At 45.6% G+C, this 20,217-nt stretch overlaps 1 protein-coding gene across 1 annotated transcript in view; it reads right to left on the bottom strand.

The window, feature by feature from the left end:
* The window catches only part of LOC112249844 (arf-GAP with SH3 domain, ANK repeat and PH domain-containing protein 2-like), a 45,434-nt gene that overhangs the window by 10,690 nt on the left and 14,527 nt on the right, over positions 1 to 20,217 (bottom strand). The window contains exons 6-17 of the mRNA XM_042321530.1: positions 15,640 to 15,769; positions 15,419 to 15,504; positions 15,099 to 15,174; positions 14,886 to 14,972; positions 6,665 to 6,765; positions 5,998 to 6,067; positions 3,408 to 3,495; positions 3,139 to 3,187; positions 2,702 to 2,871; positions 1,078 to 1,211; positions 846 to 940; positions 46 to 235 (exon numbers count right to left, since the gene is read on the bottom strand). Of these exons, the coding sequence (XP_042177464.1) occupies positions 46 to 235; positions 846 to 940; positions 1,078 to 1,211; positions 2,702 to 2,871; positions 3,139 to 3,187; positions 3,408 to 3,495; positions 5,998 to 6,067; positions 6,665 to 6,765; positions 14,886 to 14,972; positions 15,099 to 15,174; positions 15,419 to 15,504; positions 15,640 to 15,769 (1,276 nt within the window). The remainder of the gene's footprint in view (positions 1 to 45; positions 236 to 845; positions 941 to 1,077; positions 1,212 to 2,701; positions 2,872 to 3,138; positions 3,188 to 3,407; positions 3,496 to 5,997; positions 6,068 to 6,664; positions 6,766 to 14,885; positions 14,973 to 15,098; positions 15,175 to 15,418; positions 15,505 to 15,639; positions 15,770 to 20,217) is intronic.

Here is a 20,217-nt window from a genome sequence, read left to right as displayed (position 1 = left end):
GAAATAGGGTGCCATTTGGGACGCAACCAGTGTCAATCATCTCACATGCTCATTGGCCAGCGGGATGGTCTCCATCAGGTCCACTCCTTCAGCATAGACCTGGATGAGAGAGAGGATGTCTCGGGTCTTCACTGCCTCACACAGGACGTGCAGCCTGGACGCCACGTCCGCACACTTCCTCTGAGCAAAACGCTTCTCCGTGTACTTGGCTGTGATGTAGTCCTTCCTCGTCTGCCTGAGGGAGACAAGAGCCCAGACAGATAGATGATCAAATACCAGGAAAGAGACAGGAAACAAGTGCAAACCTGCGTACAAATTGGCACCCCTCTCCCTTATATATTAGTGCACAGGAGGTTGGTGGCACCTTAATTGGGGAGGACGGGCTTGTGGTAATGGCTGGAGTGGAAGGGGTAGAATGGTATCAAACACATGATTTGTTGCCATTCCATTCGCTCGGTTCCATCCATTATTATGAGCCGTCCTCCCCTCAGCAGCACAGTGCACTACTTTTATTTGTAAAAAAAAGTTTTTTTTAACCTTTATTTTACTAGGCAAGTCAGTTAAGAACTAATTCTTATTTACAATGATGCCCTACACAGGCCAAATTCTGTGCCACCCTATGGGACTCCCAATCACGGCTGGTTGTGATATAACCTGGATTCGAACTAGGGTGTCTGTAGACCAGGGCCCATTGAATTGTGTGTCATTTTGGACACAACCTAAGACACTCAGGACTATAAACAGTATAAAAAAAAGAAGTGAAACGTATTTCGACTTAATGTGAAATGAAATCTATTCAGTGTTGTTCCTGTTTTGTGTGGCCTGCCCTGCAGTCTGTCACTTACATGTCACTGGAGGGGTTGGGTTTAGTCACGCTCTGTGCAGACAGGTCCGCCTCCATGATCTCATTGAAACCTGCGTTCCCTACATTCTTAGCCAGCTGGGAAAGACCAGGTAGAGCACACGTCAATTTCGTATCTGCTCAGCCTTTATGAATCTAGCCTTAATCTCCCAGATTTAACTATACTATAGTACAAAAGTCTGTCAAATACAATCCTAAAAGCCTGTAGTATCTACCAGGAGCTCTGAGGTTCCCAGGACGTCCAGTGTGAGAGACTGTATTCTAGAGTAGTGGACGCCCATCTCCCTGTGGATTCCAGAACACTCGATGCAGATGAGCACTCCCAGGTTAGTGGAGAGCCAGGTGGGATCTGAAGACAGATATAGAGGATATTATCAGTGTTAAGACTAGTGTGCTGTATCCCGGGGTGGTCTGGCGCTAGCTAACATTGCCTCGGGGCACACATGTAGAGATGCAGGATCTCAATTTGACCCAGTTTTCTACAGCAGGAAAATAATCCTGCAGCAACAGGAAATGTGAATTATTATGGGGATTATAATCAATGGCCATTTTTTGTAGGAGTTGATACATTTTTCATTAGGGCAAATCAAGTCTGACATTTTAAAGTGGAAAGTACACACTTTAGAAGCCTTTTTAAACCTTGAATAAGCACAAGTTTGCATTTCCTCCTGCACAGGAAAATTCTCGGCAACAAAAGATTGATCAAATTAAGATCCTACATCTATGCCAGCGCTATGCCAGCGCTGGCGGAGAGGCACACCATTTCTCCTCTTCATTTTCCTGTCTTTCTCAACTGTCGCTGTCCAATAAACTTGAAAATGACTTTTAAAAAACAATAAAAAGAAAAAAGACTAGGGTGATCTCATTATAAGTTCTTACCTGAAATAGTTGCACCGTTAAATAATGTTCCACTCCTAAAAAGGAGCTGTAGTTTATTGATGCACTATTTTCAGTGTCCTATAAACACAGTGTACAAAACATTAAGAACACATTCCTAATATTGAGTTGCACCCTCCCCTTTTGCCCCCAGAACAACCTCAATTCGTTGGGTCATGGACTCTACAGGGTGTCAAAAGCATTCCACAGGGATGCTGGCCCATGTTGACTCCAATGCTTCCCACAGTTGTGTCAAGTTGGCTGGATGTCTTTTGGGTGGTGGACCATTCTTGATACACACGGGAAACTGTTAAGCGTGAAAAACCCAGCAGCGTTGCAGTTCTTGACACAGTCAAACCGGTGCGCCTGGTACCTACTACCATACCCCGTTCAAAAGCACTTAAATACTTCAATATTTTGTCTTGCCCATTTACCCTCTGAATGGCACACATACACAATCCATGTCTCAATTGTATCAAGGCTTAAAATACTTATTTAGCCTGTCTCCTCCCCTTCATCTACACTGATTGAAGTGGATTTAGTAAGTGACATCAAAACGGGATCATAGCTTTTGCCTGGATTCACCAGGTCAGTCTATGTCAGGGAAAGAGTAGGTGTTCATAATGTTTTGTACACTCAGTGTATAGGCCCAGTGGGATTTCAGTAACATCAGACGGCCTGAACAGCCAACACTCTTTCTTCTGTCCTTGCAGAACTAATCTGACTGACCTAACAAAGAATCCTAAGAATGTGTGTGCAGCACATGGAGAAAAGCCCATGTTAATTGTCAAACCATTGTACATTCAGCCTTGTAAATGACTAAACCCATGTCAGACCCTCACACATTCACATATATCACATATGTAGACTATGCATTCTTCACTTTGATATAATAACCCTCTGGGAGGAAGACCACAAAACATTCATGCTGCCTTTTCCCAGCATGCTCAGTGTGTCACTCACTGGGCGCTCCGCAGTCGCAGCACACATCGTTGCCGCTCATCCTCTTGACCTCGCTGACGATGGCCTTGGTCAGCTCCTGGACTATGTTGTTCTCCCCTCCCTCGTCCTGGTCTCCTTTGAAGGCATCGTTCAGGGCTTCCTCCTTACTGTTCTGCAGGACTGAGATCCATCTGAAAACACAGGCAGCAGAGAGAACCAGTAAGCTCTGAGGGCAAAGGTGGAGTCCCATATGGCACCCTATTCCCTATGTAATGCACTACCTTTGACCGGAGCCCTATGGGGAATAGGGTTCCATTAGTGACGCGAAAGACTTTAAAGAGAATCTGAGAGACCAATTACATGTACCACCTGTATCATGTACAGACATAATGATGTACACACCACGTTCACACACAAACTTGCATAGTGCAAAAGGCACAGACAGGCACAGTACTTACATCTGACACTCTGCCTCATCCTCAGCTTGAAAGTGATAGGTTCTGTCATCTGTTTAGACAAATAATAGGCTGATTGAGCAACATGCAACTGGCACTTGCAGTAAGAGATGCTAAGAGACTCGATGGAAGATACATGTCTGTCATTCAATAACTATCATATCATAGAGTCTCTGGAATAGTTTTCTGTCATGCTTTTGCTATTGTAGCTACATATTCAGACTAGTGTTGCAGAGGTTTGAGATGGAGCATCAAAGTGCTGCTTTAGTTACGTGAGAAGAGATCAAAGCTTTTCTTCTCATCCGGGTTACGCTTCACTTGACAGGTTAGCAGGTTGAGTTTTGCTGGTGGTGTGTTAGCCTATGAGAGAGGAGCAAAGAAGAGTAAGAGAACCGAGGGGGCCAGACTGCTGAAGTTGCTCATATTGTATTCATGCCACTTTCCCAGTTGGATAATGCCAAACAGTAAAATTACTTTAAATAAAAAACATTATTTAAAAAATAAAAAGAGAACGTCAAATGCAGCAGCCTCCTAGAAATGTATCGTTGGCTTACAGCCACATCTCTATAAAGGCCCAAAGAACAGCAGTGTTGTCGCACAATTACTGTCCAGTTATTTATTGTCAAATGTGAAATGCAGGGAAACAGAACAAATGTGATCCTTTTCTTCCATTATCACTGGACAAATTCACTGTGGAAACTATTTCAAATGGCTACCCAGACTATTTGCATTGCCAACCCCCCCACCCCTTTTACGTCGCTGCTACTCTCTGTTATTATCTATGCATAGTCACTTTAATAACTCTACCTACATGTACATGTTACCTCAATTCGCTCGACTAACTAGTGCCCCAACACATTGACTCTGTACTGGTACCCCCTGTATATAGTCTCGCCATTGTTATTTTACTGCTGCTCTTTAATTACTTGTTCTTTTTATTTCTTATTTATATTTTTTAAACTGCATTGTTGGTTAGGGGCTTGTAAGTAAGCATTTCACTGTCTACACACCTGTTGTATTCGGCGCATGTGACTAATACAATTTGATTTGATTTGATGCTCAGGGACAATTCACTGTGGAAGCCAGGCTCAGGGACAATTCACTGTGGATACCAGGCTCAGGGACAATTCACTGTGGATACCAGGCTCAGGGACAATTCACTGTGGATACCAGGCTCAGGGACAATTTACCGTGGATGCCAGGCTCAGGGACACTTCACTGTGGATACCAGGCCAGGCTCAGGCTCAGGGACAATTCACCGTGGATGCCAGGCCAGGCTCACCGTGGAAGCCATGGGAATTCACTGTGGATACCAGGCTCAGGGCCAGGTCAGGGGACAAACTGTGGATGCCACCTCAGGGTGGAAGCCAGGCTCAGGGGGAATTCACTGTGGAAGCCAGGCTCAGGGGGAATTCACTGTGGAAGCCAGGCTCAGGGGAATTCACTGTGGAAGCCAGGCTCAGGGAATTCACTGTGGAAGCCAGGCTCAGGGACAATTCACTGTGGATGCCAGGCTCAGGGACAATTCACTGTGGACAATTCAAGCCAGGCTCAGGGACAATTCACTGTGGAAGCCAGGCTCAGGGACAATTCACTGTGGATAGCCAGGCTCAGGGACAATTCACTGTGGAAGCCAGGCTCATGCCAGGGGAACTGCGGAAGCCAGGCTCACTGCGGAAGCCAGGCTCAGGGGGCTCAGGGGGGAATTCACTGTGGAAGCCAGGCTCAGGGGGAATTCACTGCGGAAGCCAGGCTCAGGGGGAATTCACTGTGGAAGCCAGGCTCAAGGGGAATTCACTGCGGAAGCCAGGCTCAGGGGGATTCACTTCACTCAGGGACAATTCACTGGAAGCCAGGCTCAGGGGGAATTCACTGTGGAAGCCATGCTCAGGGGAATTCACTGTGGAAGCCATGCTCAAGGGGAATTCACTGTGGAAGCCAGGCTCAGGGGGAATTCACTGTGGAAGCCAGGCTCAGGGACAATTCACTGTGGAAGCCAGGCTCAGGGGGAATTCACTGCGGAAGCCAGGCTCAGGGGGAATTCACTGCGGAAGCCAGGCTCAGGGGGAATTCACTGTGGAAGCCAGGCTCAGGGGGAATTCACTGTGGAAGCCAGGCTCAGGGGGAATTCACTGTGGAAGCCAGGCTCAGGGACAATTCACTGTGGAAGCCAGGCTCAGGGGGAATTCACTGTGGAAGCCATGCTCAGGGGGAATTTTAGCTTTCAAACAATATCTCAGTATTGTGTCTGGCGAGAAGCTGCAATAATCGTAGAGGTTTTAGGACCTGACACAGGGTTGTTACTGAAATGATCAGTCACGACATTCTGTGATCACAACTGAGACAATACTATGCCGTTTGGACAATAACGTTGGAGCTCAGGGTAATGTTGTCAAGAGGAAAGTCATGCCCAAAAGAGCTTGTACTGGTTTGTGATTGGATTCCTAGAAGAGGTCAACAGGAATCCAGTCAAGTTTGAGAGTACTGGGGTAGTAATGAAATCACCCCGCCTGCCAACCAGAAAATGAAGAGGTAAATTCCTCTTCCCACCATTCTGTCTATCATCCTTTTGCTTATGCTCTTCCTTCTGTTGATCTTTCTCTTCTTCTTGCTCTCTCCTAACATGTTGTTTGGCTCTTAAAAAAAAGAGGTAATAATAATAATTGTACTTCGTCGTCCACATCTTATTTTTTTCCAATTTATGGAAGAAATGTGTCCAAAATAAAGACCTTACAGAATCCCACTGACTGACATGTAGTATGTACTGTATATTCAGACCGTAAGGAGAGGGCCATGCATGACAGCATGCATGAAGGAAAGTGAGTGACCAATAGGAGAAGACAAAAACAGGAAGTCTCTTACCGTTCCATGGGAGATAGTCAGGAACCCGTTCTTCACCGAACACTTCCTCTTTTGCCACACCTTCCTGAGACTGAAGAAGAGTAAACATTCATTATTTCACTAGAACACTCTATTCCTCTACGGCACAGCTTCTATATCACAAACCACAACTAAATCCAGAACAAATTCCAGAAAGAGTACAGCATTATATAGAGCCATTATTGCATGGAACCCCCATCTCATATTCTTCAAATAAACAGCAAACCTGGTTTAAAAAAAACATATAAAGCAACACCTCACAGCACAACTCCTCTTCCCTATTTGACCTAGATAGTTTGTGTGTACATATTGATATGAAGGCTACATGTCCATTTTTAAATGTATGTAGTTCTGTCCTTAATGTTCTTGTCTATTAATGTTCTGTATTATGTAATGTGTCATGTTATGTGTGGACCCCAGGAAGAGTAGCTGCTGCTTTCACAACAGCTAATAAAATACCAAACCATACCATTTCATGAACAGCAAATGGAATGATGTATGTGATAAGGCATATTACATCATATTACATCATATTACCACAACGCCTCGATGAAAACCACATTTCCCTGCCTTTGTCGGGGAAACAAACAGCTCCTCTTGGCTCTGTGTACCAGAGGCCAAATTGGTGATTAAAGCTCTGTCCACTCACCCCTCACTCTTCTTGTACAGCATTCCGCAGCGTTCTGTACCGTGGGCCTTATTCCCCTGGAGCTGGTGAAGGCTGTATCCTGTCTGCTTGGCCTGGGTATCCTAATGCATCAGAGACACACTCATGTTAAGTCATGAGGACTTAACACTTCTCCCATCTCTCATAGCTCTCTCATAGCATCGGTGTGAACACAAATGGAAACTAACCATCATCAAGTCATAATCTTTCTTGAGGAGGAACAAAAACAGAGAGCAGAGGAGTCAGCCTCTGTTGTGAAGGGAGTGTGTTCTTATCTGAAGGAAGTTATGGAGGACATGAAGAACTCTCACAGGGGAACTACGATTTTTGATTGAACAGACTCAAAAGGACACCGTTAATGAGATGGAAAAAGCACAGAAGGCCACAGACCTTCAACTGGAAGAGCTGCACCAGGAGGTAATGCAGTGCTTTTCCTTCTGGACAAATCTTCTGCACCTCCCTCAGGTTTTACCTCTGCCACTGGCTTGGTCAGTAAGGGAATAGGAACAGGTAGCACTACAAAAACCCCTCTGAAGATACTGTTAAACAACAGAACTCCCTCTGCCACTGGCTTGGTCAGTAAGGGAATAGGAACAGGTAGCACTACAAAAACCCCTCTGAAGATACTGTTAAACAACAGAACTCCCTCTGCCACTGGCTTGGTCAGTAAGGGAATAGGAACAGGTAGCACTACAAAACCCCTCTGAAGATACTGTTAAACAACAGAACTCCCTCTGCCACTGGCTTGGTCAGTAAGGGAATAGGAACAGGTAGCACTACAAAAACCCCTCTGAAGATACTGTTAAACAACAGAACTCCCTCTGCCACTGGCTTGGTCAGTAAGGGAATAGGAACAGGTAGCACTACAAAAACCCCTCTGAAGATACTGTTAAACAACAGAACTCCCTCTGCCACTGGCTTGGTCAGTAAGGGAATAGGAACAGGTAGCACTACAAAAACCCCTCTGAAGATACTGTTAAACAACAGAACTCCCTCTGCCACTGGCTTGGTCAGTAAGGGAATAGGAACAGGTAGCACTACAAAAACCCCTCTGAAGATACTGTTAAACAACAGAACTCCCTCTGCCACTGGCTTGGTCAGTAAGGGAATAGGAACAGGTAGCACTACAAAAACCCCTCTGAAGATACTGTTAAACAACAGAACTCCCTCTGCCACTGGCTTGGTCAGTAAGGGAATAGGAACAGGTAGCACTACAAAAACCCCTCTGAAGATACTGTTAAACAACAGAACTCCCTCTGCCACTGGCTTGGTCAGTAAGGGAATAGGAACAGGTAGCACTACAAAAACCCCTCTGAAGATACTGTTAAACAACAGAACTCCCTCTGCCACTGGCTTGGTCAGTAAGGGAATAGGAACAGGTAGCACTACAAAAACCCCTCTGAAGATACTGTTAAACAACAGAACTCCCTCTGCCACTGGCTTGGTCAGTAAGGGAATAGGAACAGGTAGCACTACAAAAACCCTCTGAAGATACTGTTAAACAACAGAACTCCCTCTGCCACTGGCTTGGTCAGTAAGGGAATAGGAACAGGTAGCACTACAAAAACCCCTCTGAAGATACTGTTAAACAACAGAACTCCCTCTGCCACTGGCTTGGCCAGTAAGGGAATAGGAACAGGTAGCACTACAAAAACCCCTCTGAAGATACTGTTAAACAACAGAACTCCCTCTGCCACTGGCTTGGCCAGTAAGGGAATAGGAACAGGTAGCACTACAAACTACAAAAAACCCTCTGAAGATACTGTTAAACAACAGAACTCCCTCTGCCACTGGCTTGGCCAGTAAGGGAACAGGAACAGGTAGCACTACAAAAACCCCTCTGAAGATACTGTTAAACAACAGAACTCCCTCTGCCACTGGCTTGGCCAGTAAGGGAACAGGAACAGGTAGCACTACAAAAACCCCTCTGAAGATACTGTTAAACAACAGAACTTCCGCTGCCACTGTCATGCCTCCTCTAGAGCGCTCCCTCCCTATCAAACTACTTTTCCCCACTTTTGGCAGCCCAGAAGATGATGTTGATCCACTGTTTTTTTAATTTAAGTGTAATGATTTTCTTTCTATCCCGCCCCTTACTGACTTGGAGGTTCTTGCCACCCTCCGCAGTGTTCTCCATGGTACAGCAAGAGACTGGTGGGAGATAGCCCGTGAACATGTGTCAACCTGGGAGGAGTTTAAAAAAATATTCCTCTTAGCCTTCCTCTCAGAGGACTATGGGGATGAACTGGCAGAACGTGTTCGTAACAGAGTCCAGGGTGAAGCAGAACCAATACGGGACTTTGCCTTCTCTTATCGAGTTCTATGTAGGAGATGGAAGGCTAACATTACTGAGCAGGAGATGGTCAAACTCCTTCTTAAGAACATGGTTCCCCGCCTTGCTAGTCAACTTCGAGAACGTGTGCAAAATGTGGATGATCTGGTGCGTCTTGGGACTCAGTTTGAGAAGGACTGGAAGCACCACCTCCAAACTAAAAACCCTGTTCCCTCATCCCAGTATACCCATAACTCTCCTGGGGCTAAACCGCCTCAGATATTTGTACCCAAGATCCAGGACAAATGTCCAGTTATGTGTTGGAGGTGTAAAGTCCAACATCCTCCAGATTCTTGCCCGCTCTATGTCCAGTGTCAGGATTCAGGAAAAAGTCAGAAAGGACCGAAGACTGAAAGTCTAGACAGGCGTGGTGGCTTGCATACAATTGGGTCAGCCTTAATGCCCACCATGAAGCCTTTAGACAGCACAGCTAGCGGTCTTATTCCTATTCCGCAACAGCTATTGGTTCCTCTGACTGTTAGGAACTGGAGAGGGAAGGCCATAATCGACACAGGGGCATCTTACACCCTGATGCAAGAGGCCCTGTGGCAGAACATGGCATTACCTCATGAGGAGCTACGAACATGGGAGGAGGGACCATTGTACTTGGCCAATGGAGAACCTACCACCCCCTTGGGCTGGGTTAGTATAATAATAAAACTGCATGGTGAGACTATTAACCTTCCTGTGGCTATTCTTGCAGATTCAAGCCTTGCATTTGCTGTAGTCCTTGACCTAGATTTCCTGTTCTTCAGTGGACTGACTATCTCGATGTCCGAAACCTCCTATCGGCTGCACTCTGATTATTCTCAGCCTCATCCATTTCAACCTGGTAATGCACTGATTTCAGGCTGGAGCCTGCTACATTATGCAGAGTCCGGACAAGGTCAAGTCAGAGACAGAGAAAATATAAAGAGACAAAGACAAAAACATGTTCCACCAGTGAAGTCTGAGAACCCAACTATCACCCTGATTACCTCCGTACCCTCCCTTCTAACCGAGAGCAAAAACAAACCTGATGCGGATTTCTACATCAAACAAGCAGTGGAACAGGCATGTCTGTCGGATGATGAAAGGTGGCAGCTCTCCCAGATGTTGGACGTGAACAGTCTGTACTCTTACACTCGGCCGTAAAACCGTCTTCAAACACAAAATCTATACCCAGCATGAGGTCCCCATTAAGCAGCGTCCCTACAGGCGGTCCCCCGCCAAACTGGAAATTCTCAATGAACAGCTCAAAAGCATGTTGGAGAATGGAATTGTGGAACCTTCTTTTTCCGGATGGGCTTCTCCGGTTGTCCTGATTCCTAAGAAAGATGGTGGATATCGATTCTGTGTGGACTACATGAAGTCGAATGCCATAACAGAATGCGATGCCTACCCTCTACCAAACATAAATGACATACTGGAATCTCTGGCAGGAGCATCCATCTTTAGTAATCTGGATCTGAACAGTGGCTATTGACAGGTGTCAATGGATCCCGCTAGTCAGGACAAGACTGCCTTTGTCACCCCTGCTGGTTTGTACTCCTTCAAAGTCATGCCTTTTGGTTTGAAGAATGCTCCAGCAACCTTCCAACGGTTGATGGAGACTGTCCTGGGAGATCTGAGGGGTAGAAATTGTCTTGTGTATCTGGATGACATCATAATCTACTCCTCCTCTGTCACGGATCATCTGCAAGACATTCAGTCTGTCTTCGACAGACTAAAGGCTGCAGGTTTGACCTTGAACTTGAAGAAGTGTCGTTTCTGTCTGCCAGAACTCAAGTTCCTTGGTCATGTGGTTCATGCCGAAGGTATCCATGCAGATCCAGCCAAAGTTTCAGCCGTGCAGGAATTCCCAATTCCCACCTCCCTCAAGGCTGTTCAGTGGTTTCTGGGTATGGCTGGATGGTACCACAGGTTTGTGCCTGACTTTTCAAAGGTAGCCGAACCCCTCAACCACCTTAAGAAGAAAGGTGTGAAATTCCAATGGACCCCTGCATGCCAAGGTGCATTTGAAGCACTCAAAAACAGTCTAATTACGCCTCCAGTGCTTTGACATCCTAACCTGAATGCTCATTTCATTGTATACACGGATGCAAGTCAAACAGGACTTGGAGCAGTCTTGGCTCAACAAACAGGACTTGGAACAGAAGAAGTTCTTGCCTATGCAAGTCGCACCCTTAATTCAGCTGAGAGGAATTACTCAACGACTGAAAGGGAGTGCCTCGCTGTGGTCTGGGCTTTGGAGAAATGGAGCTACTACTTGGAGGCAAAGATCTTCACCGTTGTCACAGACCATGCTGCTCTGCAGTGGGTTCTGGCATCAGGCAAGACCAACAGCCGTCTTATTCGCTGGTCTATCAGACTGCAGAAGTTTGACTTCATCATTGAGTATCGCAAAGGAAAACTGAACGTTGTACCAGATTGCCCTTTCTCAGATTACAGAGACTGCCAATGTTTGTCCTCCCTTGTGCAGTACTTATACTATCGCTAAATGTCTGGATGATTCCTTTCCTCTGGATGATGAGAGTGTATGGAGAGCACAGCAGAAGGATGCTGCCATCATGGCGATCCACAAGAGTCTGTCTGAAGAAGACTCCAAGAGTCGCTTCAATGATAAGTATAGCATAATTCAGGATAAAGTGTATCGAAAAACTCCAAAAGGAGATGGAATACACAGCACTCATTATCGCGTCTTCATTCCCTCTACATTGTGTGACCAGATAATCCAAGTTTATCATGCCAATCCCATGAGTGGCCATCTTGGAGTTTTTAAAACTTATCGAAGACTACAAGAAGTGGTTTACTGGCCAGGCATGTGGGTTGATACCTGGAAGTTTGGACAGTAGTGTGAAGTCTGCCAGAAATACAAACCAGACATTGGCAGACCTGCCGGGAAAATGCAGCAGACCTTGGTGAACCATCCAAATGAAATGTTGGGAATTGACCTCATGGGTCCTTTTCCTCCCAGCCAGGGGACACGGAATGAATTTTTATTGGTGGTAGTGGACTACTACACACACTGGGTGGAGTTGTTTCCCATCCGCAAAGCCACTGCATCAGCCATTGCTCTAACTCTGAGAAGGGAGGTCTTTACCAGATTCGGGATTCCAGACCAAATCCTCTCTGACCAAGGTCCGCAGTTCATATCAGGAATCTACAAAGAGCTCTGTACATACTGGGGTGTAATTGCCAAGCTGACCACAGCCTACCATCCTCAGACCAACCTGACTGAGAGGGTAAACCGAACCCTGAAGGGGATGATTGCTTCATTCGTGGGGGATCAGCACACAAGGTGGGATCAGCATCTCCCTGAATGTCGCTTTGCACTGAACTCTGCCGTGCAGGAGACTTCTGGGGTCACTCCCGCCGAACTCCACCTGGGAAGACCACTAAAAGGTCCGATGGACAGAGTCTTGCAAAGTTCCAATGTTTCACCTGACTGCCCAGCGTTTGATGCCCTACAACACCACCACAGCTTGCTAGCCAGAGTGGAGGCCAGCAAAACCAAAGCCAAACAACGACAGCTGAGAAACTATGACAAACATAGACGAGACGTGTTTTTCCCACCCAGGTCTCGTGTCTGGGTACGTTCACATCATCTGTCAAAGGCGTCTAAGAAGTTCACTGACAAGCTAGCTTCGAGATGGAAAGGTCCATACCGTGTAGTGCAGCAGTTGGGACCAGTGAACTACTTGGTCTGTTTGGAGGACACTGGGGAAGATGTCAGGACGGTGCATGTTGTTGACATAAAGCCCTGCTACCCTACGGCAGAAGAGCTGGATCGCAGGCAAAAGCAACACCTGCAGGACCTCTTCGTGGAGGACTCTGATGATGAGGACTTCCGTGGTTTTGTGTAGCAGGAACATGAACCTGTCAAAGCCTGCATCCTCTCTGTTTCTACAGGTGTTGTTTTTCATGGGGGGAGGAGTGTGGCGAAATCTGCACGGAGCCTTCACCGTGCACTGCCACTTTAAGAGCGCATGAGCAGTAAGGAAGGAGGAAATAATGAGAGCTCATTCAGCTCTTTGGGGAGGGGCTCTTGGGTGGCGCGACAGTTTGATTGTGTGTGCTGTGCTGCAGAAGTTGGGTTTGTAGTTTATAAAGTATTTAACTCAATCATTGGTGTGATCGCTTTAGATCGTGGTTGTTTTTGTTTGGGACCGCGCCCGTTATGGATTGCATGGATTAGTAGCAACATTGTTGCGAAGCTTTAACATACAAACCAACAAACCATCGGACAGTCAGACAGTACACCGGCAGGCCTGAAGACCACAGCTAAGATTTCTATTTTTCTCTCTCTCTTTCTCTTCCCTCTCGTTCCAGTGCTTTACTCTGCAACAGACTCTCTATTTTTCAAATGCACTTCCCATTGAAGTTCATTAGAGCTGGACTATTATGGCCCTGCCAGAAGTATTTGGGTGGACATTTTAGTTAAAAGGGAGGTTGCTTGCAAGTTGTGTATTGTTATGTGAACTGTATTGAGGTGAGGTGTACTAATGACATGTGGCCGAGGAGACTGTGGACATTTTTAAGGCCTTTGTTGTGTCGATGAACACCCCCCACATTCATACCATCTGCACTCCTCCACTGGACGATAATACATATTATTGCAAATTCTCTGTTGATGACTGGGTTCTTTCTTGTATGAAGTTGCTGTTAAATTGCTCTGCCATTATTAGTATTATTATTATTGTATGAGGGATTCTTGTTGGGGTTACCCCTGTGCTGTGATGTGGGTTTTATATGGTGTGTATTCTCTTTTCTCTCCACTGGCTATCTGGTAAACAGGCTACACTCTAGGCAGTCTCTTCTGCTGATGTGTGTGTGTCTGGTAGTGGTACTCTCTCTATTCTACTCTTTTCCTTTCGGCATGGTTAATACCTGCCTGGCGCCCGAACAAAATCTTTCTTTACCCCTCTCTAATAAATACCGCTACAAGGTGTTCATCTGAATCAGGTTTCTTCAATGTCCTCTCCTGAAGGCCGTATTCTGCTCTACGCTGCTTACAAATGATGGTGCTTTGCAATTCTATACCGTCCTTTTTGAGAGCCATATATGAAGCGAGCCATTGAACACTTTTTTGGTTCTACATAGCACCATTTCCTCTAGCGGTGTAGGTGTACACCTTGCAGCCTTATTTCGATATATTCAAATAAGAGTGAGTGACTCTAGAATCTGGAAGCAATTGAGATTTGAATGGAGGGCTTGAGCAGGGCCTTGCATTCAGAAAATATTACAGATATCAATGTGTGCAGTGGTCAGGAAATTCGGAAGCTGTTTTTATTTCCTTCAAATCCTATCTGTGGTTAAGAACATTGATTATGGATTTATCCCAAATAGCACCATGGTAAAGGCCATGGTAAAGGTAGTGCACTATATAGGGAATAGGGTGCAATTTGGAACTCCGCCTTGATTGGGGAAAGAGCTAAAGTTCACCAAGAAAGCAGACATTCACTCTCCTAGCCACTGGTGGAAACCATGATCAGTCTATTGCATTGTAACATGACACGACACACAAGACTAGTCATCTATACTCCTGTAAGTAGACTAGGGTCTTGTGAGGGAGAACTACAGGCTTTTCCTATTTTCCTATGACAAGGTCCTATGACAGGTAAGACCAAATACATGACAGTATATGTGCTATAACTGGTCTGTCATTGGATTAGGTCCCTTCCTCTCTGCTACCAAGCTAATGTAAGTGGTGGGATCTGAACACTGGTCTCCTACTCAGTAAACCAATGGCCTAACCACAAGAACAAGAGGAGATTCCCTCTTCGGCCAAAGGTGACACTAGTTTTAAGTCGCAGGCAGGCAGGGCTACCTCATCCCAAGGGTGTGACTCTAAATCACCTCCGCTACTTACTCCAGTGATTGAGAGCTCACCTCTTTCTGTTCAGACTGTAGGGAGGACTTGAGAACGTCTCTGAGCTCACTAAGCTGTTTCCTCTCTCCATCTTGGGTCTGTTTGATCTGAGAAACAGGAAGTGAGAGAACTGGGTGAGGTGAGTGACACATTATTGACAGACAGGCAGTAAAACCATGGTAAGATCCAAAGATAATATTATAAGATATGGATGCTTGGACAGAGTGGCTCACTATAGTAAAGTCTGTAGCCAATTTCTCTATGGAAGGTTTGAGGCTATTCACTGTGTTCAGACCATCCTGGAAAAAGCTGTGAGGAGAGAGGAAACAGAGGTCACCAGGAGTCAAGATGGGTCAAGCATTAGCCTCCTACAAAAGACAAATGCATTGACTAAACAGTGCTAATCTGACTAAACAGTGCTAATCTGACTAAACAACAGTGCTAATCTGACTAAACAGTGCTAATCTGACTAAACAGTGCTAATCTGACTAAACAGTGCTAATCTGACTAAACAGTGCTAATCTGAAATCACGTGTAAATGAAAACAACATACTTGCATTGGGCGTGGAAATATTTGATGAGGTTCTGGAGAAAGTCGACCCCCTTCTTCGTTTTAATTTCATTCACTTTGAGAAGATACTGTAGACAAAATAAGACATACCGAGTAACAATATTAACGGACATGTGTAAATACTCCTCAGTGGACCCTGTCGTGTCTTCTATCCTGCATAGCCTCTGATAGGTGAAATAATTAGATAGCCAGTTTCATCCAACCTCACACATCTGGAGCTGAAAGAGGCGTCTCTCCTTCTCCATCTCCTCGGCGATCTCTCCTCCACTGAACTCTGTCCGTATCATCCCATGCTGCTTAGCATGCTCCTTCTTCTCCTTCTCTATCTTAGTGCTGCAGGAACACAGAGGTCTCAGTGATGATGAAGCACAGGATGAATGGATGAAGAAGGAAAATAATTCACTAATTAACATGATATCAATATCTGCTCAATCAAAATTTACAACCAACTCATTGCAGCATTACCACAAAAATGGAGGAGGCAAGCGGAAAAGGATGAAGGTAGGAAACGTGTTTGCCATATATTAAAGATTGGCTGAAAGGAATTGGCATAAAATAGAAAAATATACCAGTTTTATTTGAGGACAAAAATGTTCACAGCTGCGCCATACAGGTTTCAAAATAAAATGGGAAGAGATTTTCGATGTACCGATTCCATGACACATGGTTTATGAACTGGTACAAAAAACTACACTTGATTCGACACTTCAATATAAATTATTATATACAATTCTTGCCACCAACAGAATACTATACATATGGGGCATACAACAATCTCAGCTCTTTAGATTTAGCTGCGAAGAGACAAAATCAATAGAGGATTTATTCTGGTACTACCCCTATGTAACTTGTTTCTGGTCACAGGTTCAGGAATGGTTAAAAAAAATCATAACATGCACTTAAAATGAACCTTACAACTAGCAGTGTTGGGTGATCTGGAAAGACATAGTCAGTCAAAAAATAATATAATAATACTGGTAGGAAAGGTTTTCATCTTCAGCTCACAATCTGAGGATACTGTGCAATTGAAAAATGTATGACACATGGAAACCAAACGAGGGTGGTCTATGGTGATAGGTGGGATGGGCTGAGAGGGGTGGGATTAAAGAGCTGAGGTCTATGGTGATAGGTGGGATGGGGTGAGAGTGGCTGAGGGGCGGGATTAAAGAGCTGAGGTCTATGGTGATAGGTGGGATGGGTTGAGAGTGGCTGAGGGGTGGGATTAAAGAGCTGAGGTCTATGGTGATAGGTGGGATGGGCTGAGAGAGGTGGGATGAAAGAGTTGAGAGCTACGGTGATAGGTGGGATGGCTGAGAGTGGCTGAAGGGTGGGTTTAAAGAACTGAGGTCTATGGTGATAGGTGGGATGGGCTGAGAGAGGTGGGATTAAAAAGCTGAGGTCTATGGTGATAGGTGGGATGGGCTGAGAGTGGCTGAGGGGTGGGATTAAAGAATTGAGGTCTATGGTGATAGGTGGGATGGGCTGAGAGAGGTGGGATTAAAGAGCTGAGGTCTATGGTGATAGGTGGGATGGGCTGAGAGAGGTGGGATTAAAGAGCTGAGGTCTATGGTGATAGGTGGGATGGGCTGAGAGGTGGGATTAAAGAGCTGAGGTCTATGGTGATAGGTGGGATGGGCTGAGAGAGGTGGGATTAAAGAGCTGAGGTCTACGGTGATAGGTGGGATGGGCTGAGAGAGGTGGGATTAAAGAGCTGAGGTCTACGGTGATAGGTGGGATGGGCTGAGAGAGGTGGGATTAAAGAGCTGAGGTCTACGGTGATAGGTGGGATGGGCTGAGAGAGGTGGGATTAAAGAGCTGAGGTCTACGGTGATAGGTGGGATGGGCTGAGAGAGGTGGGATTAAAGAGCTGAGGTCTACGGTGATAGGTGGGATGGGCTGAGGGTGGGATTAAAGAGCTGAACGGTGATAGGTGGGATGGGCTGAGAGAGGTGGGATTAAAGAGCTGAGGTCTACGGTGATAGGTGGGATGGGCTGAGAGAGGTGGGATTAAAGAGCTGAGGTCTATGGTGATAGGTGGGATGGGCTGAGAGAGGTGGGATTAAAGAGCTGAGGTCTATGGTGATAGGTGGGATGGGCTGAGAGAGGTGGGATTAAAGAGCTGAGGTCTATGGTGATAGGTGGGATGGGCTGAGAGAGGTGGGATTAAAGAGCTGAGGTCTATGGTGATAGGTGGGATGGGCTGAGAGAGGTGGGATTAAAGAGCTGAGGTCTATGGTGATAGGTGGGATGGGCTGAGAGAGGTGGGATTAAAGAGCTGAGGTCTATGGTGATAGGTGGGATGGGCTGAGAGAGGTGGGATTAAAGAGCTGAGGTCTATGGTGATAGGTGGGATGGGCTGAGAGAGGTGGGATTAAAGAGCTGAGGTCTACGGTGATAGGTGGGATGGGCTGAGAGAGGTGGGATTAAAGAGCTGAGGTCTACGGTGATAGGTGAGATGGGCTGAGAGAGGTGGGATTAAAGAGCTGAGGTCTATGGTGATAGGTGGGATGGGCTGAGAGAGGTGGGATTAAAGAGCTGAGGTCTATGGTGATAGGTGGGATGGGCTGAGAGAGGTGGGATTAAAGAGCTGAGGTCTATGGTGATAGGTGGGATGGGCTGAGAGAGGTGGGATTAAAGAGCTGAGGTCTACGGTGATAGGTGGGATGGGCTGAGAGAGGTGGGATTAAAGAGCTGAGGTCTACGGTGATAGGTGAGATGGGCTGAGAGAGTGGGATTAAAGAGCTGAGGTCTATGGTGATAGGTGGGATGGGCTGAGAGAGGTGGGATTAAAGAGCTGAGGTCTATGGTGATAGGTGGGATGGGCTGAGAGAGGTGGGATTAAAGAGCTGAGGTCTATGGTGATAGGTGGGATGGGCTGAGAGAGGTGGGATTAAAGAGCTGAGGTCTATGGTGATAGGTGGGATGGGCTGAGAGAGGTGGGATTAAAGAGCTGAGGTCTATGGTGATAGGTGGGATTAAAGAGTTTATGTTTGGTAAAGTATTATTGTTATGTGACTGCTTTCTATAAAAGTACCATGTATGTAAAAGGTATATGTAAAATGTTTGTACAAGCAGCAGAAAAGCTGTAAAAAAATATATACATGTTTGTCCTCCGAAGATGGGATGGGTTAATAAAAAATACAATTATATCAATATTTACTCTCCTCAGTTTATGTCAAGAGTTATTCAACTGTTCTCATTCCCTTAGAGTGAGTCATCAAACCACCAGTCAATCACATCAACCAAAAGGCTCTATGACGACACCACAGGTGTTTGGTACAAGGCATTGGTCTTTAGTAAACTAGTAACTCTTAAATGACCCTCATACAGTGGACTAGAAGGATTTCCATGTGAAGTAATTTATCAAATAAATGTACAAGAGCTTATTCACATCTTTTATGCCTGTCATGCTGAAAATGAAAAGATACTGTTGGGACGTCCAACATGTACTGCACAATTTCAGAAATGCAAACCCCTTGTCTGTCTATACCGTATTTCATTCAACACTAAATAAATCTCAGAGACAGAATCAGTGTTCACAAAAATGTGAGGAGTTTTGTAATCACATACAAACAGGCAACAGGTGCCACTATACTAGGTCTAGTCTCATTTTCTCTCTCTTAAGGTCTGTCTGCCTTATCAGCTGTTTCATGAATAGTAGCAGTTGACCTTTTACTAGCTTCCATTGTTTCCCATTTCTAGTTGTTGTTAAGCTGAACCCACACATACAACTTCATGGTGCAGCTTACTCTTATTCTAACGTGTACGCAGGCTATTCAACAAAACTATTCCCCCCCACCCCCCTCCGACCACATTTTCCTTGTGCTCATAAGGTACAATCACTAACTTATGCTTAACCCACATACAGTAACAGGTTGTGTAGTTTTGAAACTCTCAAACTGTGGTGGTGGTGGTGGTGGTAATGGTAGTAGTGGTGGGGGTAGAGGTGGTGGTAGAAGTGGTGATAGTAGTAGTGGTGGTGGTGGGGATAGTAGTAGTAGTGGTGATAGTGATGGTGGTGATAGTAGTGGTAGTGGTATTGGTGGTAGTGGTGGTAGTAGTGGTGGTGGTAGTAGTAGTGGTAGTAGTAGTAGTAGTGGTAGTAGTAGTAGTGGTGGTAGTAGTAGTGGCAGTGGTGGTAGTGGTGGTGGTGGTGGTAGTAGTGGCAGTGGTGGTAGTAGTAGTGGTGGTGGTGGTGGTGGTGGTAATGGTGGTAGTTGTAGTAGTGGTAGTGATGGTGGTAGTAGTAGTAGTAGTGGTAGTAATAGTGGCGGTAGTAGTAGTGGTGGTACTACTACTAGTAGTGGTACTAGTAGTGGTGGCAGTAGTATACGAAATGCTTCAGTCTGGTTTTTGACCCCATCATAGCACTGAGACTGCACTTGTGAAGGTGGTAAAGGACCTTTTAATGGCATCAGACTGAGGCTCTGCATCTGTCCTCGTGCTCCTAGACCTTAGTGCTGCTTTTGATACCATCGATCACCACATTCTTTTGGAGAGATTGGAAACCCAAATTGGTCTACACGGACAAGTTCTGGCCTGGTTCAGATCTTATCTGTCGGAAAGATATCAGTTTGTCTCTGTGAATGGTTTGTCCTCTGACAAATCAAGTGTAAATTTCGGTGTTCCTCAAGGTTCCGTTTTAGGACCACTATTGTAGTGGTGGTAGTAGTAGTGGTGGTAGTAGTGGTGGTGGTAGTGGTAGTAGTAGTAGTGGTGGTAGTAGTGGTAGTAGTAGTGGTGGTAGTAGTAGTTGTGGTGGTAGTAGTAGTAGTGGTAGT

This window comes from Oncorhynchus tshawytscha, linkage group LG05 (genome assembly GCF_018296145.1).
Source record: "Oncorhynchus tshawytscha isolate Ot180627B linkage group LG05, Otsh_v2.0, whole genome shotgun sequence".
Classification (NCBI taxonomy): Eukaryota; Metazoa; Chordata; class Actinopteri; order Salmoniformes; family Salmonidae; genus Oncorhynchus; species Oncorhynchus tshawytscha.
The sequence above is the reverse complement of the archived record's forward strand: the minus strand, read 5'-3'. Positions and strand labels throughout refer to the sequence as shown.